The sequence below is a fragment of the Hyperolius riggenbachi genome, chromosome 8 (assembly GCF_040937935.1).
Source record: "Hyperolius riggenbachi isolate aHypRig1 chromosome 8, aHypRig1.pri, whole genome shotgun sequence".
Taxonomy (NCBI): Eukaryota; Metazoa; Chordata; class Amphibia; order Anura; family Hyperoliidae; genus Hyperolius; species Hyperolius riggenbachi.
Window position 1 is genome coordinate 3,732,797 of NC_090653.1, and position 27,328 is coordinate 3,760,124.

A 27,328-nucleotide genomic window follows, 5' to 3' on the forward strand; every position below is an offset into this window, starting at 1 on the left:
CAGGGTTATATGTGCCCAGTATATGTAGCCAGATGTATATGTGCCCAGTAGATGTAGCCAGATGTATATGTCCCCAGTAGATGTAGCCAGATGTATATGTGCCCAGTAGATGTAGCCAGATGTATATGTGCCCAGTAGATGTAGCCAGGGGTATATGTGCCCAGTAGATGTAGCCAGGGTTATATGTGCCCAGTAGATGTAGCCAGAGGTATATGTCCCCAGTAGATGTAGCCAGGGGTATATGTGCCCAGTAGATGTAGCCAGATGTATATGTGCCCAGTAGATGTAGCCAGAGGTATATGTGCCCAGTAGATGTAGCCAGAGGTATATGTGCCCAGTAGATGTAGCCAGAGGTATATGTGCCCAGTAGATGTAGCCAGATGTATATGTGCCCAGTAGATGTAGCCAGAGGTATATGTGCCCAGTAGATGTAGCCAGAGGTATATGTGCCCAGTAGATGTAGCCAGAGGTATATGTGCCCAGTAGATGTAGCCAGGGTTATATGTGCCCAGTATATGTAGCCAGATGTATATGTGCCCAGTAGATGTAGCCAGATGTATATGTCCCCAGTAGATGTAGCCAGATGTATATGTGCCCAGTAGATGTAGCCAGATGTATATGTGCCCAGTAGATGTAGCCAGAGGTATATGTGCCCAGTAGATGTAGCCAGGGTTATATGTGCCCAGTAGATGTAGCCAGAGGTATATGTCCCCAGTAGATGTAGCCAGGGGTATATGTGCCCAGTAGATGTAGCCAGAGGTATATGTGCCCAGTAGATGTAGCCAGAGGTATATGTGCCCAGTAGATGTAGCCAGAGGTATATGTGCCCAGTAGATGTAGCCAGAGGTATATGTGCCCAGTAGATGTAGCCAGAGGTATATGTGCCCAGTAGATGTAGCCAGGGTTATATGTGCCCAGTATATGTAGCCAGATGTATATGTGCCCAGTAGATGTAGCCAGATGTATATGTCCCCAGTAGATGTAGCCAGATGTATATGTCCCCAGTAGATGTAGCCAGATGTATATGTGCCCAGTAGATGTAGCCAGAGGTATATGTGCCCAGTAGATGTAGCCAGAGGTATATGTGCCCAGTAGATGTAGCCAGAGGTATATGTGCCCAGTAGATGTAGCCAGAGGTATATGTCCCCAGTAGATGTAGCCAGATGTATATGTGCCCAGTAGATGTAGCCAGATGTATATGTGCCCAGTAGATATAGCCAGGGTTATATGTGCCCAGTAGATGTAGCCAGGGTTATATGTGCCCAGTAGATGTAGCCAGATGTATATGTGCCCAGTAGATGTAGCCAGGGGTATATGTCCCCAGTAGATGTAGCCAGGGTTATATGTGCCCAGTAGATGTAGCCAGATGTATATGTGCCCAGTAGATGTAGCCAGATGTATATGTGCCCAGTAGATGTAGCCAGGGGGTTATATGTGCCCAGTAGATGTAGCCAGATGTATATGTGCCCAGTAGATGTAGCCAGAGGTATATGTGCCCAGTAGATGTAGCCAGAGGTATATGTGCCCAGTAGATGTAGCCAGGGTTATATGTGCCCAGTAGATGTAGCCAGAGGTATATGTGCCCAGTAGATGTAGCCAGAGGTATATGTGCCCAGTAGATGTAGCCAGGGTTATATGTGCCCAGTAGATGTAGCCAGATGTATATGTGCCCAGTAGATGTAGCCAGAGGTATATGTGCCCAGTAGATGTAGCCAGGATTATATGTGCCCAATAGATGTAGCCAGAGGTATATGTGCCCAGTAGATGTAGCCAGATGTATATGTGCCCAGTAGATGTAGCCAGGGTTATATGTGCCCAGTAGATGTAGCTAGGGTTAGATGTGCCCAGTAAATAGAGTTGGGCCGAACAGTTCGCCTGGCGAACCTCTCTGGGCCTCTTACTACTTCCGGGTCGCAATGACCCGGAGTAGTACGCCTGCGCTGCCCGGCGGAGCGCGTCCTAGATCGCGCTCCTGTTGCCGGGCGCTCTCTGCGCATGAGCGTGACGTCACTCATGACGTCACGCACATGCGCAGAGAGTGCCCGGCAACGGGAGCGCGATCTAGGACGCGCTCCGCCGGGCAGCGCAGGCGTACTACTCCGGGTCATTGCGACCCGGAAGTAGTAAGAGGCCCATGAATTTAGAGATGTTCGCCGGCGAACGGTTCGGGAACCGTTCGCCACATCTCTACCAGTAGATGTAGCCAGATGTATATGTGCCCAGTAGATGTAGCCAGGGTTATATGTGCCCAGTAGATGTAGCCAGATGTATATGTGCCCATGGGTAGCCAGGTGACCCCCTAAAGCAGGAGGGGAGCAGCTCGCTCTCCCCTCCTGAACTAAGTGACTGAGTGGCTGGCAGTGGCAGGCGGCAGTGAGCGGAACTTACCTGCGTCTTCTCTCGTCGCCGGCGCGGGATGATCTGCCGCTACTCTGGTCTGGTCCAGACCAGAGCAGCAGAACTTCCGGCGCAGGAGCGAGACGGAAGGTAAGTCCCGCCCGCTCCCAAGCGCCACTCCGCACTTATGAAAAAGAGAAGAACTGAGAGCCCGATATGGTGTAGTATGTCAAGGTAATTGGATAATTAGAAAGAGTATGAATTGAATACTCACAAACCAGGGTTACCTCCAGGCAACCACTGTGTAGGCAGGTGAGGAGATTAGCCTGTCCTCACTCAGGAATAAGAAGTCGCTCTCTGTAGGCTTGAAAACAAGAAGGGGTATCCCCCTCCACCAAAGGTGGATACAATCAGTGTTATAGTAGAGAACAGAGGCGCCAAAAGGATAAAAACAATATTTAAAAGTTTTAAAAAAATTGCTTAGGAGGCAGTGGTGGACTTACCTCCCACAAGCAGACACAACAACTGTGTATTCACAAAAAGGGATATTTATTGGTATACTCCAAAAAAGATCGCAACGCGTTTCGCAGGTCAAGCCCGCTTCATCAGGCAATTACAGGAAGGAGCACACAACAGCAGTATGTCACTGAGGCGCCAGGTGCTATCTAGACATACTGCTGTTGTGTGCTCCTTCCTGTAATTGCCTGATGAAGCGGGCTTGACCTGCGAAACGCGTTGCGATCTTTTTTGGAGTATACCAATAAATATCCCTTTTTGTGAATACACAGTTTGTTGTGTCTGCTTGTGGGAGGTAAGTCCACCACTGCCTCCTAAGCAATTTTTTTAAAACTTTTAAATATTGTTTTTATCCTTTTGGCGCCTCTGTTCTCTACTATAACACTCCGCACTTAGATCAGGAGGGGGACAGTCAACGAGGGAGGGAGAGTACTAAGGTGAGAGAAGGGGGGTGAGATTGCCCCCCTTCTCCACCGCTGCCCACAGCTCTTCCTCCACTGCGCCGCTGTCCTCCTGAAACAGGGCGGGCCTGCTGAACTCCTTACGGAATTCACAGGCAGCTTAATTTGTATAAAAAATTACGGGCTGCCCGTAAATTTACGGGCGGTTGACAACACTGCCAGGTGGTGCAGCCAGGATTCAGTCTCCCGGTAGCAGTATTCGGTGTGCCCAGGTGGTGCAGGATTCAGTCTTCCGGTAGCAGCATACTGTGTGTGTCCAGGCAATGCAGGATTCAGTCTCCCGGTAGCAGCATTCGGTGTGTGGACGGTGCAGGATTCGGTCTCCCGGTAGCAGGATTCAGTATTCGGTGTGTGCAGGCGGTGCAGGATTCAGTGTCCCGGTAGCAGGGTTCAGTATTCGGTGTGTCCAGGCAGTAGCAGCATTTGGTGTGTGCCGGAGGTGCAAGATACAGTCTCCTGGTAGCAGTATTCGGTGTGCAGGCGGTGTAGGATTCGGTCTCCCAGTAGCAGGATTCAGTATTTGGCGTGTCCGGGCAGTAGAAGGATTCGGTGTGTGCCAGCGGTGCAGGATTCGGTCTCCCAGTAGCAGGATTCAGTATTCGGTGTGCCTGGGCAGTAGAAGGATTCGGTGTGTGCCAGCGGTGCAGGATTCGGTCTCCCAGTAGCAGGGTTCAGTATTCGGTGTGTCCAGGCAGTAGCAGCATTCGGTGTGTGCCGGAGGTGCAAGATACAGTCTCCTGGTAGCAGTATTCGGTGTGCAGGCGGTGTAGGATTCGGTTTCCCGGTAGCAGGGTTCAGTATTCGGTGTGTCCGGGCAGTAGAAGGATTTGGTGTGTGCCAGCGGTGCAGGATTCGGTCTCCCAGTAGCAGGATTCAGTATTCGGTGTGTCTGGGCAGTGGCAGGATTCGGTGTGTGCCAGCGGTGCAGGATTCGGTCTCCGGGTAGCAGGATTCAGTATTCGGTGTGTCCGGGCAGTAGCAGGATTCGGTGTGTGCCGGCGGTGCAGGATGCGGTCTCCCGGTAGCAGTATTCAGTATTCGGCATGTCCGGGCAGTAGAAGGATTCGGTGTGTGCCAGCGGTGCAGGATTCGGTCTCCCAGTAGCAGGATTCAGTATTCGGTGTGTCCGAGCAGTAGCAGGATTCGGTGTGTGCCAGTGGTGCAGGATGCGGTCTCCCGGTAGCAGGATTCAGTATTCGGTGTGTCTGGGCAGTGGCAGGATTCGGTGTGTGCCAGCGGTGCAGGATGCGGTCTCCCGGTAGCAGGATTCAGTATTCGGTGTGTCCGGGCAGTAGCAGGATTCGGTGTGTGCCAGCGGTGCAGGATGCGGTCTCCCGGTAGCAGGATTCGGTGCGAGTCACACAGGATACAGACACAGAGCAGCTGATCGCCATGTGTGCTGCTGATCGGCAGTTGATTGCTTCTGTCTGCAGCCATTTCCTGGTTAGGAGGGTGAATAGCTCAGACTTGGGATCTCTCTCAGCCGCTGCCTTAAAGGGAGCCCAGCTAAGCCAGCCAGGGAAACAACAATAATAATAATAATAATAGCGGATTCTTGGGGGCCAGCGCTGGTCGGCATGTCAGAGGCCTGTGCCAGGCACGACGCTTGCAGTGTGGCGCGCAAACCTCTTAAAGGAGCAGCAGCAGCATTGTACATCAGGGGGGCAGATCTGCACAACTAACAGATAACCGGCGGTGTCTGTCACACCGACCCTCCCGGCTGCATGACACGCCGCCCTAGCACGGGCTGGCACAAGCGGTAAATCTGGCGGACGAGGCGGGAGAGATGGAGCCGGCAGCGGGCGGAGGAGGAGAGGATTCTCCAGGAAAGAACCCGGACAGGAACGCCAGGAGGAAACCCTCCGAGCCGGACGACACCCGGAATAAGGCGAAGCTGGTGAGTGCTGGCTGTGATTGGCCATGTGTTCCTGCTGAGGCCGGGGTGGCACTGCCTGCCTTCTGTGTCTCCTCTCGCCTGTCCCCCCCTCCCCAGCTCTCCTCCCGGGTGATGCTGGGAGAGGAGGGAGGGGATGTCTGCCCAACCGTATGGAGGCAGGGAGAGTGGGGGGGAACCGAGGGAGGGAGGGGGCAGCTTCTCTGCCAAGGCACCTGCACCTCATCCTGTACCTCCTCCAATATCTTCATCTATACCTCTGCCTCTACCTCCTTCTGTACCTCCTTCTATATCTTCACCTGTACCTCTGCCTGTACCTTCTCCTGTACCTCCAGCTGTACCTCCACCAGCGCCTCCACCTGTATGTCCGCCTGTACCTCCAGCTGTACCTCTGCCTGCACCTCCGCCTGTACCTCTGCCTGCACCTCCGCCTGTACCTCCAGCTGTACCTCTGCCTGCACCTCCGCCTGTACCTCCAGCTGTACCTCTGCCTGCACCTCCGCCTGTACCTCCAGCTGTACCTCTGCCTGCACCTCCAGCTGTACCTCTGCCTGCACCTCCGCCTGTACCTCCAGCTGTACCTCCGCCTGCACCTCTGCCTGTACCCCCAGCTGTACCTCTGCCTATACCTCCAGCTGTACCTCTGCCTGCACCTCCTCCTGTCCCTCCAGCTGTACCTCCACCTGTACCTCTGCCTGTACCTCCAGCTGTACCTCTGCCTGCACCTCCGCCTGTACCTCCAGCTGTACCTCTGCCTGCACCTCCGCCTGTACCTCCAGCTGTACCTCTGCCTGCACCTCCGCCTGTACCTCTGCCTGCACCTCCGCCTGTACCTCCAGCTGTACCTCTGCCTGCACCTCCGCCTGTACCTCCAGCTGTACCTCTGCCTGCACCTCCGCCTGTACCTCCAGCTGTACCTCTGCCTGCACCTCCGCCTGTACCTCCAGCTGTACCTCCGCCTGCACCTCTGCCTGTACCCCCAGCTGTACCTCTGCCTATACCTCCAGCTGTACCTCTGCCTGCACCTCCTCCTGTCCCTCCAGCTTTACCTCCACCTGTACCTCTGCCTGTACCCCCAGCTGTACCTCTGCCTGTACCTCCAGCTGTACCTCCAGCCTGTACCTCCAGCCTGTACCTCTGCCTGTACCTCCAGCTGTACCTCCAGCTGTACCTCCGTCTGTACCTCTGCCGTCACCTTTGCCTGTCCCTCCAGCTGTACCTCCACCTGTACCTCTGCCTGTACCTCCAGCTGTACCTCTGCCTGTACCTCCACCTGTACCTCCAGCTGTACGTCTGTCTGTACCTCTGCCTGTACCTCCAGCTGTACCTCTGCCTGTACCTCTGTCTGTACCTCCAGCTGTACGTCTGCCTGTACCTCCAGCCTGTACCTCTGCCTGTACCTCTGCCTGTACCTCTGCCTGTACCTCCGCCTGTACCTCTGCCTGTACCTCCAGCTGTACCTCCGCCTGTACCTCTGCCGTCACCTCTGCCTGTCCCTCCAGATGTACCTCCACCTGTACCTCTGCCTGTACCTCCAGCTGTACCTCTGCCTGTACCTCCACCTGTACCTCCAGCTGTACCTCTGCCTGTACCTCTGCCTGTACCTCTGCCTGTACCTCCAGCTGTACCTCTGCCTGTACCTCCAGCTGTACCTCTGCCTGTACCTCCAGCTGTACCTCTGCCTGTACCTCCAGCTGTACCTCTGCCTGTACCTCCAGCTGTACCTCTGCCTGTACCTCCAGCTGTACCTCTGCCTGTACCTCCAGCTGTACCTCTGTCTGTACCTCTGCCTGTACCTCTGTCTGTACCTCCAGCTGTACGTCCGCCTGTACCTCCAGCCTGTACGTCCGCCTGTACCTCTGCCTGTACCTCCAGCTGTACCTCTGCCTGCACCTCCGCCTGTACCTCCAGCTGTACCTCTGCCTGCACCTCCGCCTGTACCTCCAGCTGTACCTCCACCTGCACCTCTGCCTGTACCCCCAGCTGTACCTCTGCCTATACCTCCAGCTGTACCTCTGCCTGCACCTCCTCCTGTCCCTCCACCTGTACCTCTGCCTGTACCTCCAGCTGTACCTCTGCCTGCACCTCCGCCTGTACCTCCAGCTGTACCTCTGCCTGCACCTCCGCCTGTACCTCCAGCTGTACCTCTGCCTGCACCTCCGCCTGTACCTCTGCCTGCACCTCCGCCTGTACCTCCAGCTGTACCTCTGCCTGCACCTCCGCCTGTACCTCCAGCTGTACCTCTGCCTGCACCTCCGCCTGTACCTCCAGCTGTACCTCTGCCTGCACCTCCGCCTGTACCTCCAGCTGTACCTCCGCCTGCACCTCTGCCTGTACCCCCAGCTGTACCTCTGCCTATACCTCCAGCTGTACCTCTGCCTGCACCTCCTCCTGTCCCTCCAGCTGTACCTCCACCTGTACCTCTGCCTGTACCCCCAGCTGTACCTCTGCCTGTACCTCCAGCTGTACCTCCAGCCTGTACCTCCAGCCTGTACCTCTGCCTGTACCTCCAGCTGTACCTCCAGCTGTACCTCCGCCTGTACCTCTGCCGTCACCTTTGCCTGTCCCTCCAGCTGTACCTCCACCTGTACCTCCAGCTGTACCTCTGCCTGTACCTCCACCTGTACCTCCAGCTGTACGTCTGTCTGTACCTCTGCCTGTACCTCCAGCTGTACCTCTGCCTGTACCTCTGTCTGTACCTCCAGCTGTACGTCTGCCTGTACCTCCAGCCTGTACCTCTGCCTGTACCTCTGCCTGTACCTCTGCCTGTACCTCCACCTGTACCTCTGCCTGTACCTCCAGCTGTACCTCCGCCTGTACCTCTGCCGTCACCTCTGCCTGTCCCTCCAGATGTACCTCCACCTGTACCTCTGCCTGTACCTCCAGCTGTACCTCTGCCTGTACCTCCACCTGTACCTCCACCTGTACCTCCAGCTGTACCTCTGCCTGTACCTCTGCCTGTACCTCCAGCTGTACCTCTGCCTGTACCTCCAGCTGTACCTCTGCCTGTACCTCCAGCTGTACCTCTGCCTGTACCTCCAGCTGTACCTCTGCCTGTACCTCCAGCTGTACCTCTGCCTGTACCTCCAGCTGTACCTCTGCCTGTACCTCCAGCTGTACCTCTGTCTGTACCTCTGCCTGTACCTCTGTCTGTACCTCCAGCTGTACGTCCGCCTGTACCTCCAGCCTGTACGTCCGCCTGTACCTCTGCCTGTACCTCCAGCTGTACCTCTGCCTGTACCTCCAGCTGTACCTCTGCCTGTACCTCCAGCTGCACCTCTGCCTGTACCTCTGTCTGTACCTCCAGCCTGTACCTCCAGCCTGTACCTCCAGCTGTACGTCCGCCTGTACCTCCAGCCTGTATGTCCGCCTATACCTCTGCCTGTACCTCCAGCTGTATGTCCGCCTGTACCTCCAGTCTGTACCTCTGTCTGTACCTCTGCCTGTACCTCTGCCTGTACCTCCAGCTGTACGTCCGCCTGTACCTCCAGCCTGTACGTCTGCCTGTACCTCTGCCTGTACCTCCAGCTGTACGTCCGCCTGTACCTCCAGCCTGTACCTCCAGCTGTACCTCTGCCTGTACCTCCAGCTGTACCTCTGCCTGTACCTCCAGCTGTACCTCTGCCTGTACCTCCAGCTGTACCTCCCTCCTATACCTCCAGCTGTACCTCCTCCTGTACCTCCACCTGTACCTCTGCCTGTACCTCCAGCTGTACCTCTGCCTGTACCTCCAGCTGTACCTCCTCCTGTACCTCCAGCTGTACCTCTGCCTGTACCTCCAGCTGTACCTCCAGCTGTACCTCTGCCTGTACCTCCACCTGTACCTCCAGCTGTACCTCTGCCTGCACCTCCAGCTGTACCTCCACCTGCACCTCCTGCTGTGCTTCTGTGTACCGCAGTGATTGCACAGGCTCCCCACTATCCAGTGATAACACTATTGTACCGGTCTCCTGTCACTGGTCAGACTCGGTGAAGCTATGTACACACGTTCAATGAACCTTGGCCGAGGCGGCTGATAACGTCTGCGGAGAATCTAGTGTGTATACAGCGGCCCTCCATGTCTCACCAGGAATGTCCATGGATTTGGTCGGAGCTGCTTTTGCATGTATCACTGCTTCACACCAACCTCTGAAGAGAGAGGTATATGGAGGCTGCCATGTTTGTTTCTTTTTAAGCAATACCAGTTGCCGGGCAGCCCTGCTGATCCTCTGCCTCTAATGCTTTTAGCCACAGCCCCTAAACAAGCATGCAGCAGGTCAAGTGCTATGACTGAAGTGTGACTGGATTAGCTGCATGCTTGTTCCAGGTGTGTGATTCAGACATAACTGCAGCCAGAGAGATCAGCAGGACAGCCAGGCAACTGGTATTGTTTAGCAGGAAATAAATATGGAAGCTTTCATAGCCTTCTCACTTCAGTTGTCCTTTAAATAATACCAGTTTCCCTGCTGATCTATTTGGTTGCAGTAGTGTCTGACTCACGCCAGAAACAAGCATGCAGCTAATCTTGTCAGATCTGACAATGTCAGAAACACCTGATCTGCTGCATGCTTGTTCAGGGGCTATGGCTGAAAGTATTAGAGGCAGAGGATCAGCAGGATAGCCAGGCAACTGGTATTGTTTATAAGGAAAAAAAACATGGCTGCCTCCATACCTCTCCCTTCAGGTTCCGAGTCATGGAGGTGATAATCCTGTGGCACTGCTGAGGTGTTAGGTCAGGATACTTTGTTAGCCACCTTCAAGGACAACTGAAGTGAGAGGTATATGGAAGTTGCCATATTTATTTCCTTTTAAGTAATACCAGTTACCTGGCTTTCTTGCTGATCCTCGGCCTCTAATACTTTTAGCCATAGCCCCTGAACAAGCATGCAGCAGATCAGAGGTTTCTGACATTATTGTCAGATTTGACAAGATTAGCCACATGCTAGTTTGTGGTGTGATTTGGACACTACTGCAGCCAAATAGATTATCAGGACTAACAGGCAACTGGTATTGTTTAACAGGAAATAACCATGGCAGCCTCCATAGTCTTCTCACTTCAAGTGAACCTGAGGTGAGAGTGATATGGAGGCTGCCATATTTGTTTCCTTCTAAATAATACCAGTTGCCTGGCGGCCCTGATGATCTATTTGGCTGCAGTAGTGTCTGAATCACACCAGAAACTAGCATGTGGCTAATCTTGTCAAATCTGACAATAATATCAAAAACACCTGATTGGCTGCATGCTTGTTCAGGGTCTATGGCTAAAAGTATTAGAGGCCAAGGATCAGCAAGAAAGCCAGGTAACTGGTATTACTTAAAAGGAAATAAATATGGCAGCCTGCATATAACTCTCACCTCGGGTTCACTTTTAGTTGTCCATTTAGCTCCCCTGCAGGTTTGGGTCAGGTGTCTCATCTTCCTCTTGACAATTCCTCACTGATTTTCTATGGGGTTTAGGTCCGGCCAGTTGAGACACTATGTGTAAGCCACCAGTCCTCCGGCCTCAGGAGAAGTGTGTGTGTGTGTGTATATATATTCCCTCTGGGAAGAGGGGTCCATTAAGCCTCTCTAAAGACAAGCCTCAGCATGCACAACGTTTCCCATGAAGGAAAGCACTTGACAAGGGGCGACTGGCCTGAAACGTTGCGCATCATTACGATTGGTCCGCACACACACCAGATGTAAATTGGTACATGAAAGAAAAATGTGACGTCAACCAAAAGCATAACCTGGCAAATGTACACAGAAAGTTGCTTAAAGGATACCCGAAGTGACATGTGACATGATGAGATAGACATGTGTATGTACAGTGCCTAGCACACAAATCACTATGCTGTGTTCCTTTTTTCTTTCTCTGCCTGAAAGAGTTAAATACCAGGTATGTAAGTGGCTGACTCAGTCCTGACTCAGACAGGAAGTGACTACAGTGTGACCCTCACTGATAAGAAATTCCAACTACAAAACACTTTCCTTGGAGAAAATGGCTTCTGAGAGCAGGAAAGAGAGAAACAGGGGAATTTCTAATCAGTGAGGGTCACACTGTAGTCACTTCCTGTCTGAGTCAGGACTGAGTCAGCCACTTACATACCTGATATTTAACTCTTTCAGGCAGAGAAAGAAAAAAGGAACACAGCATAGTTATTAGTGTGCTAGGCACTGTACATACACATGTCTATCTCATCATGTCACACATGTCACCTCCGGTGTCCTTTAAATACTGATGTACACACATTAATGCTATGTGCTTAGAATACTGTGTGCGAAAGCGTAACATTCCGCACGGCATATGCGCGCATTCTCCGCGACCACACAGACTACACAATATCCACGCAATAACTGTCGCCAGTTGGATTGGTCTGAATACACGATATTGCTCATTCATCGTTTCTTTTATGTCGTTTGGTTACAGTTTTCGCACAGATTCCCTTCAGACACATTATTTGTCATTTCGTGTCACTCTCCTCCTCCGGTCTCCGGTCCCTCTGAACCGGCGTGGGGATCAGGCTCCGCCTCCCTGATTTGCGCATGTTCCGGATCTTCCGCTTCTGAAAAGCACTGAAGTCAAAGGATCACCATAATCCCCATACAGTGTGTGTGTGTGTATGTATGTATATTTATTATACCTGTCAGGAGACGCCGTGGATAATGTGTCAGCGTTATGTGAATGCGTCACAGTAACAGACGGACGCCTCCATATTCCTCTTCTGGCAGCTTTACTTGTATGCGATATTAACTTTTTAATAATCTAGTCTAATATCCTACCATATTATTATTATGTATTTATATAGCACTGATATCTTCTGCAGCACATTACAGAGTACATAGTCATGTCACTGACTGTCCTCAGAGGAGATCACAATCTAATCCTACCATAGTCATAGTGTAATGTCCTACCATATTATTATGTATTTATATAGCACTGACATCTCCTGCAGCACATTACAGAGTACATAGTCATGTCACTGACTGTCCTCAGAGGAGCTCACACTCTAATCCTACCATAGTCATAGTGTAATGTGCACTGACATCTCCTGCAGCACTGTACAGAGTACATAGTCATGTCACTGACTGTCCTCAGAGGAGATCACAATCTAATCCTACCATAGTCATGGTGTAATGTCCTACCATATTATTATTATGTATTTATATAGCACTGACATCTTCTGCAGCACATTACAGAGTACATAGTCATGTCACTGACTGTCCTCAGAGGAGCTCACACTCTAATCCTACCATAGTCATAGTCTAATGTCCTACCATATAATTATTATGTATTTATATAGCACTGATATCTTCTGCAGCACATTACAGAGTACATAGTCATGTCACTGACTGTCCTCAGAGGAGCTCACACTCTAATCCTACCATAGTCCTAGTCTAATGTCCTACCATATTATTATTATGTATTTATATAGCACTGACATCTTCTGCAGCACGTTACAGAGTACAGAGTCATGTCACTGGCTGTCCTCAGAGGAGCTCACAATCCACTCCTACCATAGTCATAGTCTAATGTATGTCCTACCATATTATTATTATGTATTTATATAGCACTGACATCTCCTGCAGCACTGTACAGAGTACATAGTCATGTCACTGACTGTCCTCAGAGGAGCTCACAATGTAATCCTACCATAGTCATAGTCTAATGTCCTACCATATTATTATTATGTATTTATATAGCACTGACATCTTCTGCAGCACTGTACAGAGTACATAGTCATGTCACTGACTGTCATCAGAGGAGCTCACACTCTAATCCTACCATAGTCATAGTCTAATGTCCTACCATATTATTATTATGTGTTTATATAGCCCTGACATCTTCTGCAGCACATTACAGAGTACATAGTCATGTCACTGACTGTCCTCAGAGGAGCTCACACTCTAATCCTACCATAGTCATAGTCTAATGTCCTACCATATTATTATTATGTGTTTATATAGCCCTGACATCTTCTGCAGCACGTTACAGAGTACATAGTCATGTCAGAGATGTCAGTGTCTGGTTGTCACAGACAGAGGTGTGACAGCGGGTGGATGGGACGTGTCACTGTCACTCTCTCTGCGGTTACACATTGTTGTGAATGGTATTAGAGTCACATGACCTTGTTTGCTTATTAACTCAAACATGACAGCTCAGTAAATAAATAATGGCTGTGGGAAGGACTGGGGGCGTGGCTAGCAGGGGGTGTGTCCACAGCAGGATTATATGGATTCTGTAAGTGTGACAGCTCCATAGCTCTTAAAGGAGAACTGAAGAGAGAGAGAGGTATATGGAGGCAGCCATATTTATTTCTTTTTAACCACTTGCCGACCGCACACTCATACCGTGCGGCGGCAAAGTGGTAGCTGGAGGACCAGCGACGCAGATCTGCGTCGCCAGGTGCCTCCCTAATTAATCAGGAAAGGCCGCTCGTGCGAGCGCCCGTTTCCTGTTAGATCACGGAGCGGGTCTCCGTGAATAGCCTGTGAGCCGCTGATTGCGGCTCGCAGACTAAATGTAAATGTAGGAGACATATGTCTCCTTTGTTTACATTGTACGGCGCTGCTGCACAGCAGCGCCGTAAGGCAGATCGGCGATCCCCGGCCAATCAGCAGCCGGGGATCGCCGCCATGTGAGAGGGGACGTCCTGTCACTGGCTGCACAGGACGGATAGCGTCCTGTGCAGCTCGGATCACTGGGGGGGGGGGGGGGTAGGAGAGGGAGGGGGGAATTTCGCTGCGGAGGGGGGCTTTGAGGTGCCCCCCTCCCCCCCCCCGCAAACCTCAGGCAGGCAGGAGCGATCAGACCCCCCCCCCCTGCACATCATCCCCATAGGGGGAAGGGGGGGGCGATCTGGTCGGTCTGCCTGCACCCTGATCTGTGCTGGGGGCTGCAGAGCCCACCCAGCACAGATCACTAAAAACAGCGCTGGTCCTTAAGGGGGGGTAAAGGGTGGGTCATCAAGTGGTTAAGCAATACCAGTTGCCTGGCAGCCCTGCTGATCCTCTGCCTCTAATACTTTCAGCCATAGCCCCTGAACAAGCATGCAGCAGATCAGGTGTTTCTGACATTATTGTCAGATCTGACAAGATTAGCTGCATGCTTGTTTCTGGTGTGATTCAGACACTACTGCAGCCAAATAGATCAGCAGGTCTGCCAGGCTTAAAAGGAAAACAATATGGCAGCCTCCATGTACCTCTCTCTACAGTTCTCCTTTAATACTTGATACACACCATACCATTTTTCAGCAGATTTACCTGGTCAATCGATTATTCCCAGCACGTCCGAGCTGAGAATCCAACTATTTTTTTCTACAGAAATCGGTCAGAAAATCGCTAAAAAAAATAGTTTGATTCTCAGATCGGACTTGCTGGAATAATTGATCGGCCAGGTAAATCTGCTGAGACATTGTATGGTGTGGATCCGGCGTAACAAGCCTGGATGAACATCACCGGAGCCTAGAGGCACAGATCTCCTGCTAGATACACACCATACAATTTACTGTCAGATTTACTGCCACATCGACTATTTCCAGCAGGTCAGATCTGACTTCTGATCGATTTTCCAATTGAATTTCCATAGAAGTGAATGGAGAATCGATTGAAAATCAGATCAGACCTGTTGGAACTAGTCGATCTGGCAGTAAATCTGCCAGAAGATTGTATGGTGTGTACCTAGCATTAGATTTCGCCCTCCCCAAGTGTGCTGGCTGTCTTCCCTTACTTCCCTTGCCCGTCATATGTATCTACAGGTGCCTCTTAGCATTACGTATCCTTATGCCTTGTGGTAACTCCGCCCCTGGCTCTGAGCTCCTCCTATAAGGGGGCGTTTTTCATCGGATCCGGTCGTTGCAGATCTGTGACATCGTTAAGCAGAAATCGATACATCCGGTGGTTATATTTTGTGTTTACAGTTTGCTAGATCTGTTTCTTACTACAGGCGGTCCTGACTTAGGCCACACTCACATCATGAAACGCGGACGGCCGTGCGATCAGAACGCAAGGCGTACGAACGCACGCCATCTGCGTTTCTATGCATTGCGTAGCTGATCCCAGTCACTGTAGTGAATGGGACAACCGCGTGTTTTGGTAAAAAATGCGTGCAGCGGTGCGTTCGTGGACCGCACTGGTCTGGAACGCATGCAGTGTGAGCGTCAGTCTATGCACTTTCTGATGTCGTACGCGTCGGCCTCCCACACGTGTTCCCGGAACGCGGATGGAAACGCGTGCAGTGTGAACGGGGCCTTACAGGCCGGTTAGGTTCCCAGAGATTGTTTGTAAGTTGAATCTGTCTGTAAGTTGAGTCCTGTCTTATCTATGGGGAAACGTGGATAAATTGCTCACTGACGACTCTGGAGTTGGACACGGAGTATAAACATTTTTATTTAGGAAACGATTGATAATGCGATCGCTCGGGATTGATCGAGTCCACCAGCTTCTCGGTTTTCATACAATACGATCTGAAGAATCTCAAATAGTGATTATTCACTAAGAATTGTAGCGTCAGTGAGCAGCTTTAGAGCCCAGTCACACTCTGGATCGCAAAACGCGACCGATTAGCACTAGCGTTTTGCAGCAGTGATTTTCCGCGGTAAACGCATACTTTTTTGCTTTCTATATTTTGCAATTTTTGAGAGATCGTGATTGTAATTTTTTTCTAAATTGCAATGGTGAGCGCTCAAAAATCACGAAAAAGCGCTGCATGCCGCGTTTGCATTTACCGCGAATTGCTGGCGATCGCGGCACTGAGATCACTATCATATAGTTTACATCACACTAGCAGTTCTGCGATCGCCGGTAAACGCCTGCTGATCACCGCAGTGCGAAGGGCCCCTCAGCTGCAGATCCTGGCACTGCCATGTGTTGGATTGTGGAGTCAGATTATCTCCGGCCAGCTGCGGCAGATCTGTGGTTGGCTGAAGTTCCTGATGCTCGAGGTCTCTTAAGGCCTATTTCCGTTACATTCGTGGCACCAATTCTGCTGTGTAGCTGCTGAGGAGGAGAGGAAGATCTGTGAACTCAGCAGGTAGGAGGGAGAGCAGGCAGCTGTCAGTGGCTGAGGATCTGTGAACTGGCTCAGCAGGTAGGAGGGAGAGCAGGCAGCTGTCAGTGGCTGGGGATCTGTGAACTGGCTCAGCAGGTAGGAGAGTGAGCAGGCAGCTGTCAGTTGCTGAGGTTCTGTGAACTGGCTCAGCAGGTAGGAGAGTGAGCAGGCAGCTGTCAGTCACTGAGGATCTGTGAACTGGCTCAGCAGGTAGGAGAGTGAGCAGGCAGCTGTCAGTGGCTGAGGATCTGTGAACTGGCTCAGCAGGTAGGAGGGAGAGCAGGCAGCTGTCAGTGGCTGAGGATCTGTGAACTGGCTCAGCAGGTAGGAGAGTGAGCAGGCAGCTGTCAGTTGCTGAGGTTCTGTGAACTGGCTCAGCAGGTAGGAGAGTGAGCAGGCAGCTGTCAGTCACTGAGGATCTGTGAACTGGCTCAGCAGGTAGGAGAGTGAGCAGGCAGCAGTAGTTGCTCATGGAATGAGTTCTGCACATGGGCAGTTTTGTGCTATAGGCGAGTCGGGCGCTCGGATTGGCCGCTGTAGTTCCTCATGGAATGAATTCTGCACATGGGGAGTTTTGTGCTATAGGCGAGTCGGGCGGCTCGGATTGGCCGCCGCTGTATTTCCTCATGGAATGAATTCTGCACATGGGGAGTTTTGTGCTATAGGCGAGTCGGGCGCTCGGATTGGCCGCTGTAGTTCCTCATGGAGTGAATTCTGCACATGGGGAGTATTGCGCTATAGACGAGTCGGGCGGCTCGGATTGGCCAGTGGGTTGGGGTAATGATTGCGGCATGTCACACAGCGGACGTTTGCAGTTGACTCAGGTCTGACGGATAGCCGCTATAAAATATAGGGAGGCCTCCGCCAATGCGCCAAAATGGCTCCGCGGGGAGAACAGAGCAAATTTCCCTCTCCAGGCAACAGTCGCTGCAAAATTACTGTTTACCACAAAGCCCAGAGGAAATCTGTGCAATTGTCGTGCTTAACCCTCGCAGCCTCGACTTCTGTCTTCAGAGCGCAGGAAAGCAATGCAAGGGGAACCGACAAATCTCTATAGCCGAACTCTGAGGGGCCAGGCCTAAAAAACCCAACTCTAAGCAGAGTCAGGACAGGTCTTCATCTCCTGGTCTGTAAATACATCACTTGTAGCCCAAGAAGGATTCTTCTGATAGCACAAAGTCATACAGAGGTGTTTCATTTGCCAAACAGACTTGTGCTGATCTCTGCTGCCCCAAGTATGTACAGTATAAGCGGTTACTCTGGTACTGATAGTAAACTAGCTGCAGTGTGTGCTGATCTCTGCTACCTCCAGTATGTACAGTATAAGCTGTTACTCTGTGCCTGTACTGATAGTATTCTAGCTGCTGTGTGTGCTGATCTCTGCTGCCCCCAGTATGTACAGTATAAGCTGTTACTCTGTGCCTGTACTGATAGTAATCTAACTGCTGTGTGTGCTGATCTCTGCTGCCCCCAGTATGTACAGTATAAGCTGTTACTCTGTGCCTGTACTGATAGTAATCTAGCTGCAGTGTGTGCTGCTCTCTGTTGCCTCCAGTATGTACAGTATAAGCTGTTACTCTGTGCCTGTACTGTTAGTAAACTAGCTGCAGTGTGTGCTGATCTCTGCTGCCTCCAGTATGTACACAGTATAAGCTGTTACTCTGTGCCTGTACTGATAGTAAACTAGCTGCAGTGTGTGCTGATCTCTGCTGCCTCCAGTATGTACAGTATAAGCTGTTACTCTGTGCCTGTACTGATAGTAATCTAGCTGCAGTGTGTGCTGATCTCTGCTACCTCCAGTATGTACAGTAAAAGCTGTTACTCTGTGCCTGTACTGTTAGTAAACTAGCTGCAGTGTGTGCTGATCTCTGCTACCTCCAGTATGTACAGTATAAGCTGTTACTCTGTGCCTGTACTGATAGTAAACTAGCTGCAGTGTGTGCTGATCTCTGCTTTCTCCAGTATGTACAGTATAAACTGTTACTCTGTGCCTGTACTGATAGTAATCTAGCTGCAGTGTGTGCTGATCTCTGCTGCCCCAAGTATGTACAGGATAAGCTGTTACTCTGTGCCTGTACTGATAGTAAACTAGCTGCAGTGTGTGCTGATCCCTGCTACCTCCAGTATGTACAGTATAAGCTGTTACTCTGTGCCTGTACTGATAGTAATCTAGCTGCAGTGTGTGCTGATCACTGCTGCCCCAAGTATGTACAGTATAAGCTGTTACTCTGTGCCTGCACTGATAGTAATCTAGCTGCAGTGTGTGTTGATCTCTGCTGCCTCCAGTGTGTACAGTATAAGCTGTTACTCTGTGCCTGTACTGATAGTAATATAGCTGCAGCGTGTGCTGATCTCTGCTGCCTCCAGTATGTACAGTAGAAGCTGTTACTCTGTGCCTGTACTGATAGGAAACTAGCTGCAGCATGTGCTTATCTCTGCTACCTCCAGTATGTACAGTATAAGCTGTTACTCTGTGCCTGTACTGATAGTAAACTAGCTGCAGTGTGTGCTGATCTCTGCTGCCTCCAGTATGTACAGTATAAGCTGTTACTCTGTGCCTGTGCTGATAGTATACTAGCTGCAGTGTGTGCTGATCTCTGCTGCCCCCAGTATGTGCAGTATAAGCTGTTACTCTGGTACTGATAGTAAACTAGCTGCAGTGTGTGCTGATCTCTGCTGCCCCAAGTATGTACAGTATAAGCTGTTACTCTCCCTTTACTGATAGTAAACTAGCTGCAGCGTGTGCTGATCTCTGCTACCTCCAGTATGTACAGTATAAGCTGTTACTCTGTGCCTGTACTGATAGTAAACTAGCTGCAGTGTGTGGTGATCTCTGCTGCCTCCAGTATGTACAGTATAAGCTGTTACTCTGTGTCTGTACTGATAGTAAACTAGCTGCAGTGTGTGCTGATCTCTGCTACCTCCAGTATGTACAGTATAAGCTGTTACTCTGTGCCTGTACTGATAGTAACCTAGCTGCAGTGTGTGCTGATCTCTGCTACCTCCAGTATGTACAGTATAAGCTGTTACTCTGTGCCAGTACTGATAGTAAACCAGCTGCAGTGTGTGCTGATCTCTGCTGCCTCCAGTATGTACAGTATAAGCTGTTACTCTGTGCCTGTACAGATAGTAACCTAGCTGCAGCGTGTGCTGATCTCTGCTGCCCCCAGTATGTACAGTATAAGCTGTTACTCTGGTACTGATAGTAAACTAGCTGCAGTGTGTGCTGATCTCTGCTGCCCCAAGTATGTACTGTATAAGCTGTTACTCTGTGCCTGTACTGATAGTAAACTAGCTGCAGCGTGTACTGATCTCTGCTACCTACCTCCAGTATGTACAGTATAAGCTGTTACTCTGGTACTAATAGTAAACTAGCTGCAGTGTGTGCTGATCTCTACTGCCCCCAGTATGTACAATATACGCTGTTACTCTGTGCCTCTACTGATAGTAAACTAGCTGCAGCGTGTGCTGATCTCTGCTGCCCCAAGTATGTACAGTATAAGCTGTTACTCTGGTACTGATAGTAAACTAGCTGCAGCGTGTGCTGATCTCTGCTGCCCCAAGTATGTACAGTATAAGCTGTTACTCTGGTACTGATAGTAAACTAGCTGCAGTGTGTGCTGATCTCTGCTGCCCCAAGTATGTACAGTATAAGCTGTTACTCTGGTACTGATAGTAAACTAGCTGCAGTGTGTGCTGATCTCTGCTGCCTCCAGTATGTACAGTATAAGCTGTTACTCTGTGCCTGTACTGATAGTAAACTAGCTGCAGTGTGTGCTGATCTCTGCTGCCCCAAGTATGTACAGTATAAGCTGTTACTCTGGTACTGACAGTAAACTAGCTGCAGTGTGTGATCTCTGCTGCCCCCAGACTAGTATGTACAATATAAGCTGTTACTATGTGCCTCTACTGATAGTAAACTAACTGCAGCGTGTACTGATCTCTGCTGCCTCCAGTATGTACAGTATAAGCTGTTACTCTGGTACTGATAGTAAACTAGCTGCAGTGTGTGCTGATCTCTGCTACCTCCAGTATGTACAGTATCAGCTGTTACTCTGTGCCTATACTGATAGTAAACTAGCGGCAGGGTGTGCTGATCTCTGCTCCGTCCAGTATGTACAGTGTAAGCTGTTACTCTGGTACTGATAGTAAACTAGCTGCAGCGTGTACTGATCTCTGCTACCTCCAGTATGTACAGTGTAAGCTGTTACTCTGGTACTGATAGTAAACTAGCTGCAGCGTGTACTGATCTCTGCTGCCTCCAGTATGTACAGTATAAGCTGTTGCTCTGGTACTGATAGTAAACTAGCTGCAGGGTGTGCTGATCTCTGCTGCCTCCAGAATGTACAGTATAAGCTGTTACTCTGTGCCTGTACTGATAGTAAACTAGCTGCAATGTGCACTGATCTCTGCTACCCCCAGTATGTACAGTATAAGCTGTTACTCTGTGCCTGTACTGATAGTAAACTAGCTGCAGCGTGTGCTGATCTCTGCTGCCCCAAGTATGTACAGTATAAGCTGTTACTCTGGTAGTGATAGTAAACTAGCGTGGTGATCCCTGCTACCTCCAGTATGTACAGTGTAAGCTGTTACTCTGCAGCTAGTTTACTATGAGTACAGGCACAGAGTAACAGCTTACACTGTACATACTGGAGGTAGCAGGGATCACCACGCTAGTTTACTATCACTACCAGAGTAACAGCTTATGCTGTACATACTGTACATGCTGGAGGCAGCAGAGATCAGCACACACTGCAACTAGTTTACTACCACTACCAGAGTAACAGCTTATACTGTACATACTGGAAGCAGCAGAGATCAGCACACACTGCAGCTAGTTTACTATCACTACCAGAGTAACAGCTTATACTATACATACTTGGGGCAGCAGAGATAAGCACACGCTGCAGCTAGTTTACTATCAGTACAGGCACAGTGTGTGCTGATCTCTGCTGCCTCCAGTATGTACAGTATAAGCTGTTACTCTTTGCCTGTACTGATAGTAAACTAGCTGCAGTGTGTGCTGATCTCTGTTGCCTCCAGTATGTACAGTATAAGCTGTTACTCTGTGCCTGCAATGATAGTAAACTAGCTGCAGTGTGTGCTGATCTCTGCTGCCTCCAGTATGTACAATATAAGCTGTTACTCTGTGCCTGCAATGATAGTAAACTAGCTGCAGCGTGTGCTGATCTCTGCTGCCTCCAGTATGTACAATATAAGCTGCTACTCTGGTACTGATAGTAAACTAGCTGCAGCGTGTGCTAATCTCTGCTGCCTCCAGTGTGTACAGTATAAGCTGTTACTCTGTGTCTGTACTGATAGTAAACTAGCTGCAGTGTGTGCTGATCTCTGCTGCCTCCAGTATGTACACAGTATAAGCTGTTACTCTGTGCCTGTACTGATAGTAAACTAGCGGCAGTGTGTGCTGATCTCTGCTCCGTCCAGTATGTACAGTGTAAGCTGTTACTCTGGTACTGATAGTAAACTAGCTGCAGCGTGTACTGATCTCTGCTACCTCCAGTATATACAGTATAAGCTGTTACTCTGGTACTGATAGTAAACTAGCTGCAGCGTGTGCTGATCTCTGCTACCTCCAGTATGTACAGTATAAGCTGTTACTCTGTGCCTGTACTGATAGTAATCTAGCTGCAGCATGTGCTGATCTCTGCTGCCTCCAGTATGTACAGTGTAAGCTGTTATTATGTGCCTGTACTGATAGTAAACTAGCTGCAGCGTGTGCTGATCTTTGCTGCCTCCAGTATGTAAGGTATAAGCTGTTACTCTGTGCCAGTACTGATAGTAAACTAGCTGCAGTGTGTGCTGATCTCTGCTGCCTCCAGTATCTACAGTATAATCTGTTACTCTGTGCCTGTACTGATAGTAATCTAGCTGCAGCCTGTGCTGATCTCTGCTGCCTCCAGTATGTACAGTATAAGCTGTTCCTCTGTGCCTGTACTGATAGTAAACTAGCTGCAGCGTTTGCTGATCTCTGCTGCATCCAGTATGTACAGTATAATATGTTACTCTGTGCCTGTACTGATAGTAAACTAGCTGCAGTGTGTGCTGATCTCTGTTGCCTCCAGTATGTACAGTATAAGCAGTTACTCTGTGTCTGTACTGATAGTAATCTAGCTGCAGCGTGTGCTGGTCTCTGCTGCCTCCAGTATGTACAGTATAAGCTGATACTCTGTGCCTGTACTGATAGTAAACTAGCTTCAGCGTTTGCTGATCTCTGCTACCTCCAGTATGTACAGTATAAGCTGTTACTCTGTGCCTGTACTGATAGTAAACTAGCTGCAGTGTGTGCTGATCTCTGCTACCTCCAGTATGTACAGTATAAGCTGTTACTCTGTGCGTGTACTGATAGTAAACTAGCTGCAGTGTGTGCTGATCTCTGCTACCACCAGTATGTACAGTATAAGCTGTTACTCTGTGCCTGGACTGATAGTAAACTAGCTGCAGTGTGTGCTGATCTCTGCTACCCCCAGTATGTACAGTATAAGATGTTACTCTGTGCCTGTACTGATAGTAAACTAGCTGCAGTGTGTGCTGATCTCTGCTGCCTCCAGTATGAACAGTATAAGCTGTTACTCTGTGCCTGTACTGATAGTAAACTAGCTGCAGCGTTTGCTGATCTCTGCTGCATCCAGTATGTACAGTATAATATGTTACTCTGTGCCTGTACTGATAGTAAACTAGCTGCAGTGTGTGCTGATCTCTGTTGCCTCCAGTATGTACAGTATAAGCAGTTACTCTGTGTCTGTACTGATAGTAATCTAGCTGCAGCGTGTGCTGGTCTCTGCTGCCTCCAGTATGTACAGTATAAGCTGATACTCTGTGCCTGTACAGATAGTAACCTAGCTGCAGCGTGTGCTGATCTCTGCTGCCCCCAGTATGTACAGTATAAGCTGTTACTCTGGTACTGATAGTAAACTAGCTGCAGTGTGTGCTGATCTCTGCTGCCCCAAGTATGTACTGTATAAGCTGTTACTCTGTGCCTGTACTGATAGTAAACTAGCTGCAGCGTGTACTGATCTCTGCTACCTACCTCCAGTATGTACAGTATAAGCTGTTACTCTGGTACTAATAGTAAACTAGCTGCAGTGTGTGCTGATCTCTACTGCCCCCAGTATGTACAATATACGCTGTTACTCTGTGCCTCTACTGATAGTAAACTAGCTGCAGCGTGTGCTGATCTCTGCTGCCCCAAGTATGTACAGTATAAGCTGTTACTCTGGTACTGATAGTAAACTAGCTGCAGCGTGTGCTGATCTCTGCTGCCCCAAGTATGTACAGTATAAGCTGTTACTCTGGTACTGATAGTAAACTAGCTGCAGTGTGTGCTGATCTCTGCTGCCCCAAGTATGTACAGTATAAGCTGTTACTCTGGTACTGATAGTAAACTAGCTGCAGTGTGTGCTGATCTCTGCTGCCTCCAGTATGTACAGTATAAGCTGTTACTCTGTGCCTGTACTGATAGTAAACTAGCTGCAGTGTGTGCTGATCTCTGCTGCCCCAAGTATGTACAGTATAAGCTGTTACTCTGGTACTGACAGTAAACTAGCTGCAGTGTGTGATCTCTGCTGCCCCCAGACTAGTATGTACAATATAAGCTGTTACTATGTGCCTCTACTGATAGTAAACTAACTGCAGCGTGTACTGATCTCTGCTGCCTCCAGTATGTACAGTATAAGCTGTTACTCTGGTACTGATAGTAAACTAGCTGCAGTGTGTGCTGATCTCTGCTACCTCCAGTATGTACAGTATCAGCTGTTACTCTGTGCCTATACTGATAGTAAACTAGCGGCAGGGTGTGCTGATCTCTGCTCCGTCCAGTATGTACAGTGTAAGCTGTTACTCTGGTACTGATAGTAAACTAGCTGCAGCGTGTACTGATCTCTGCTACCTCCAGTATGTACAGTGTAAGCTGTTACTCTGGTACTGATAGTAAACTAGCTGCAGCGTGTACTGATCTCTGCTGCCTCCAGTATGTACAGTATAAGCTGTTGCTCTGGTACTGATAGTAAACTAGCTGCAGGGTGTGCTGATCTCTGCTGCCTCCAGAATGTACAGTATAAGCTGTTACTCTGTGCCTGTACTGATAGTAAACTAGCTGCAATGTGCACTGATCTCTGCTACCCCCAGTATGTACAGTATAAGCTGTTACTCTGTGCCTGTACTGATAGTAAACTAGCTGCAGCGTGTGCTGATCTCTGCTGCCCCAAGTATGTACAGTATAAGCTGTTACTCTGGTAGTGATAGTAAACTAGCGTGGTGATCCCTGCTACCTCCAGTATGTACAGTGTAAGCTGTTACTCTGCAGCTAGTTTACTATGAGTACAGGCACAGAGTAACAGCTTACACTGTACATACTGGAGGTAGCAGGGATCACCACGCTAGTTTACTATCACTACCAGAGTAACAGCTTATGCTGTACATACTGTACATGCTGGAGGCAGCAGAGATCAGCACACACTGCAACTAGTTTACTACCACTACCAGAGTAACAGCTTATACTGTACATACTGGAAGCAGCAGAGATCAGCACACACTGCAGCTAGTTTACTATCACTACCAGAGTAACAGCTTATACTATACATACTTGGGGCAGCAGAGATAAGCACACGCTGCAGCTAGTTTACTATCAGTACAGGCACAGTGTGTGCTGATCTCTGCTGCCTCCAGTATGTACAGTATAAGCTGTTACTCTTTGCCTGTACTGATAGTAAACTAGCTGCAGTGTGTGCTGATCTCTGTTGCCTCCAGTATGTACAGTATAAGCTGTTACTCTGTGCCTGCAATGATAGTAAACTAGCTGCAGTGTGTGCTGATCTCTGCTGCCTCCAGTATGTACAATATAAGCTGTTACTCTGTGCCTGCAATGATAGTAAACTAGCTGCAGCGTGTGCTGATCTCTGCTGCCTCCAGTATGTACAATATAAGCTGCTACTCTGGTACTGATAGTAAACTAGCTGCAGCGTGTGCTAATCTCTGCTGCCTCCAGTGTGTACAGTATAAGCTGTTACTCTGTGTCTGTACTGATAGTAAACTAGCTGCAGTGTGTGCTGATCTCTGCTGCCTCCAGTATGTACACAGTATAAGCTGTTACTCTGTGCCTGTACTGATAGTAAACTAGCGGCAGTGTGTGCTGATCTCTGCTCCGTCCAGTATGTACAGTGTAAGCTGTTACTCTGGTACTGATAGTAAACTAGCTGCAGCGTGTACTGATCTCTGCTACCTCCAGTATATACAGTATAAGCTGTTACTCTGGTACTGATAGTAAACTAGCTGCAGCGTGTGCTGATCTCTGCTACCTCCAGTATGTACAGTATAAGCTGTTACTCTGTGCCTGTACTGATAGTAATCTAGCTGCAGCATGTGCTGATCTCTGCTGCCTCCAGTATGTACAGTGTAAGCTGTTATTATGTGCCTGTACTGATAGTAAACTAGCTGCAGCGTGTGCTGATCTTTGCTGCCTCCAGTATGTAAGGTATAAGCTGTTACTCTGTGCCAGTACTGATAGTAAACTAGCTGCAGTGTGTGCTGATCTCTGCTGCCTCCAGTATCTACAGTATAATCTGTTACTCTGTGCCTGTACTGATAGTAATCTAGCTGCAGCCTGTGCTGATCTCTGCTGCCTCCAGTATGTACAGTATAAGCTGTTCCTCTGTGCCTGTACTGATAGTAAACTAGCTGCAGCGTTTGCTGATCTCTGCTGCATCCAGTATGTACAGTATAATATGTTACTCTGTGCCTGTACTGATAGTAAACTAGCTGCAGTGTGTGCTGATCTCTGTTGCCTCCAGTATGTACAGTATAAGCAGTTACTCTGTGTCTGTACTGATAGTAATCTAGCTGCAGCGTGTGCTGGTCTCTGCTGCCTCCAGTATGTACAGTATAAGCTGATACTCTGTGCCTGTACTGATAGTAAACTAGCTTCAGCGTTTGCTGATCTCTGCTACCTCCAGTATGTACAGTATAAGCTGTTACTCTGTGCCTGTACTGATAGTAAACTAGCTGCAGTGTGTGCTGATCTCTGCTACCTCCAGTATGTACAGTATAAGCTGTTACTCTGTGCGTGTACTGATAGTAAACTAGCTGCAGTGTGTGCTGATCTCTGCTACCACCAGTATGTACAGTATAAGCTGTTACTCTGTGCCTGGACTGATAGTAAACTAGCTGCAGTGTGTGCTGATCTCTGCTACCCCCAGTATGTACAGTATAAGATGTTACTCTGTGCCTGTACTGATAGTAAACTAGCTGCAGTGTGTGCTGATCTCTGCTGCCTCCAGTATGTACAGTATAAGCTGTTACTCTGTGCCTGTACTGATAGTAAACTAGCTGCAGCGTTTGCTGATCTCTGCTGCATCCAGTATGTACAGTATAATATGTTACTCTGTGCCTGTACTGATAGTAAACTAGCTGCAGTGTGTGCTGATCTCTGTTGCCTCCAGTATGTACAGTATAAGCAGTTACTCTGTGTCTGTACTGATAGTAATCTAGCTGCAGCGTGTGCTGGTCTCTGCTGCCTCCAGTATGTACAGTATAAGCTGATACTCTGTGCCTGTACTGATAGTAAACTAGCTTCAGCGTGTGCTGATCTCTGCTACCTCCAGTATGTACAGTATAAGCTGTTACTCTGTGCCTGTACTGATAGTAAACTAGCTGCAGTGTGTGCTGATCTCTGCTACCTCCAGTATGTACAGTATAAGCTGTTACTCTGTGCGTGTACTGATAGTAAACTAGCTGCAGTGTGTGCTGATCTCTGCTACCACCAGTATGTACAGTATAAGCTGTTACTCTGTGCCTGGACTGATAGTAAACTAGCTGCAGTGTGTGCTGATCTCTGCTACCCCCAGTATGTACAGTATAAGATGTTACTCTGTGCCTGTACTGATAGTAAACTAGCTGCAGTGTGTGCTGATCTCTGCTGCCTCCAGTATGTACAGTATAAGCTGTTACTCTGTGCCTGTACTGATAGTAAACTAGCTGCAGCGTTTGCTGATCTCTGCTGCATCCAGTATGTACAGTATAATATGTTACTCTGTGCCTGTACTGATAGTAAACTAGCTGCAGTGTGTGCTGATCTCTGTTGCCTCCAGTATGTACAGT

General features: G+C 49.4%; 1 protein-coding gene across 3 annotated transcripts in view; it reads left to right on the forward strand.

Moving 5' to 3' along the window:
- Nucleotides 1–4,752: 4,752 nt before the first annotated feature.
- DIAPH2 (diaphanous related formin 2) overlaps nt 4,753–27,328 on the forward strand; it is a 1,596,586-nt gene continuing 1,574,010 nt past the window's right edge. For all 3 annotated transcript variants that reach the window (XM_068249979.1, XM_068249980.1, XM_068249981.1), the window contains exon 1: nt 4,753–5,211. In XM_068249979.1, the coding sequence (XP_068106080.1) occupies nt 5,101–5,211 (111 nt within the window). In that variant the 5' untranslated portion in view covers nt 4,753–5,100. The remainder of the gene's footprint in view (nt 5,212–27,328) is intronic.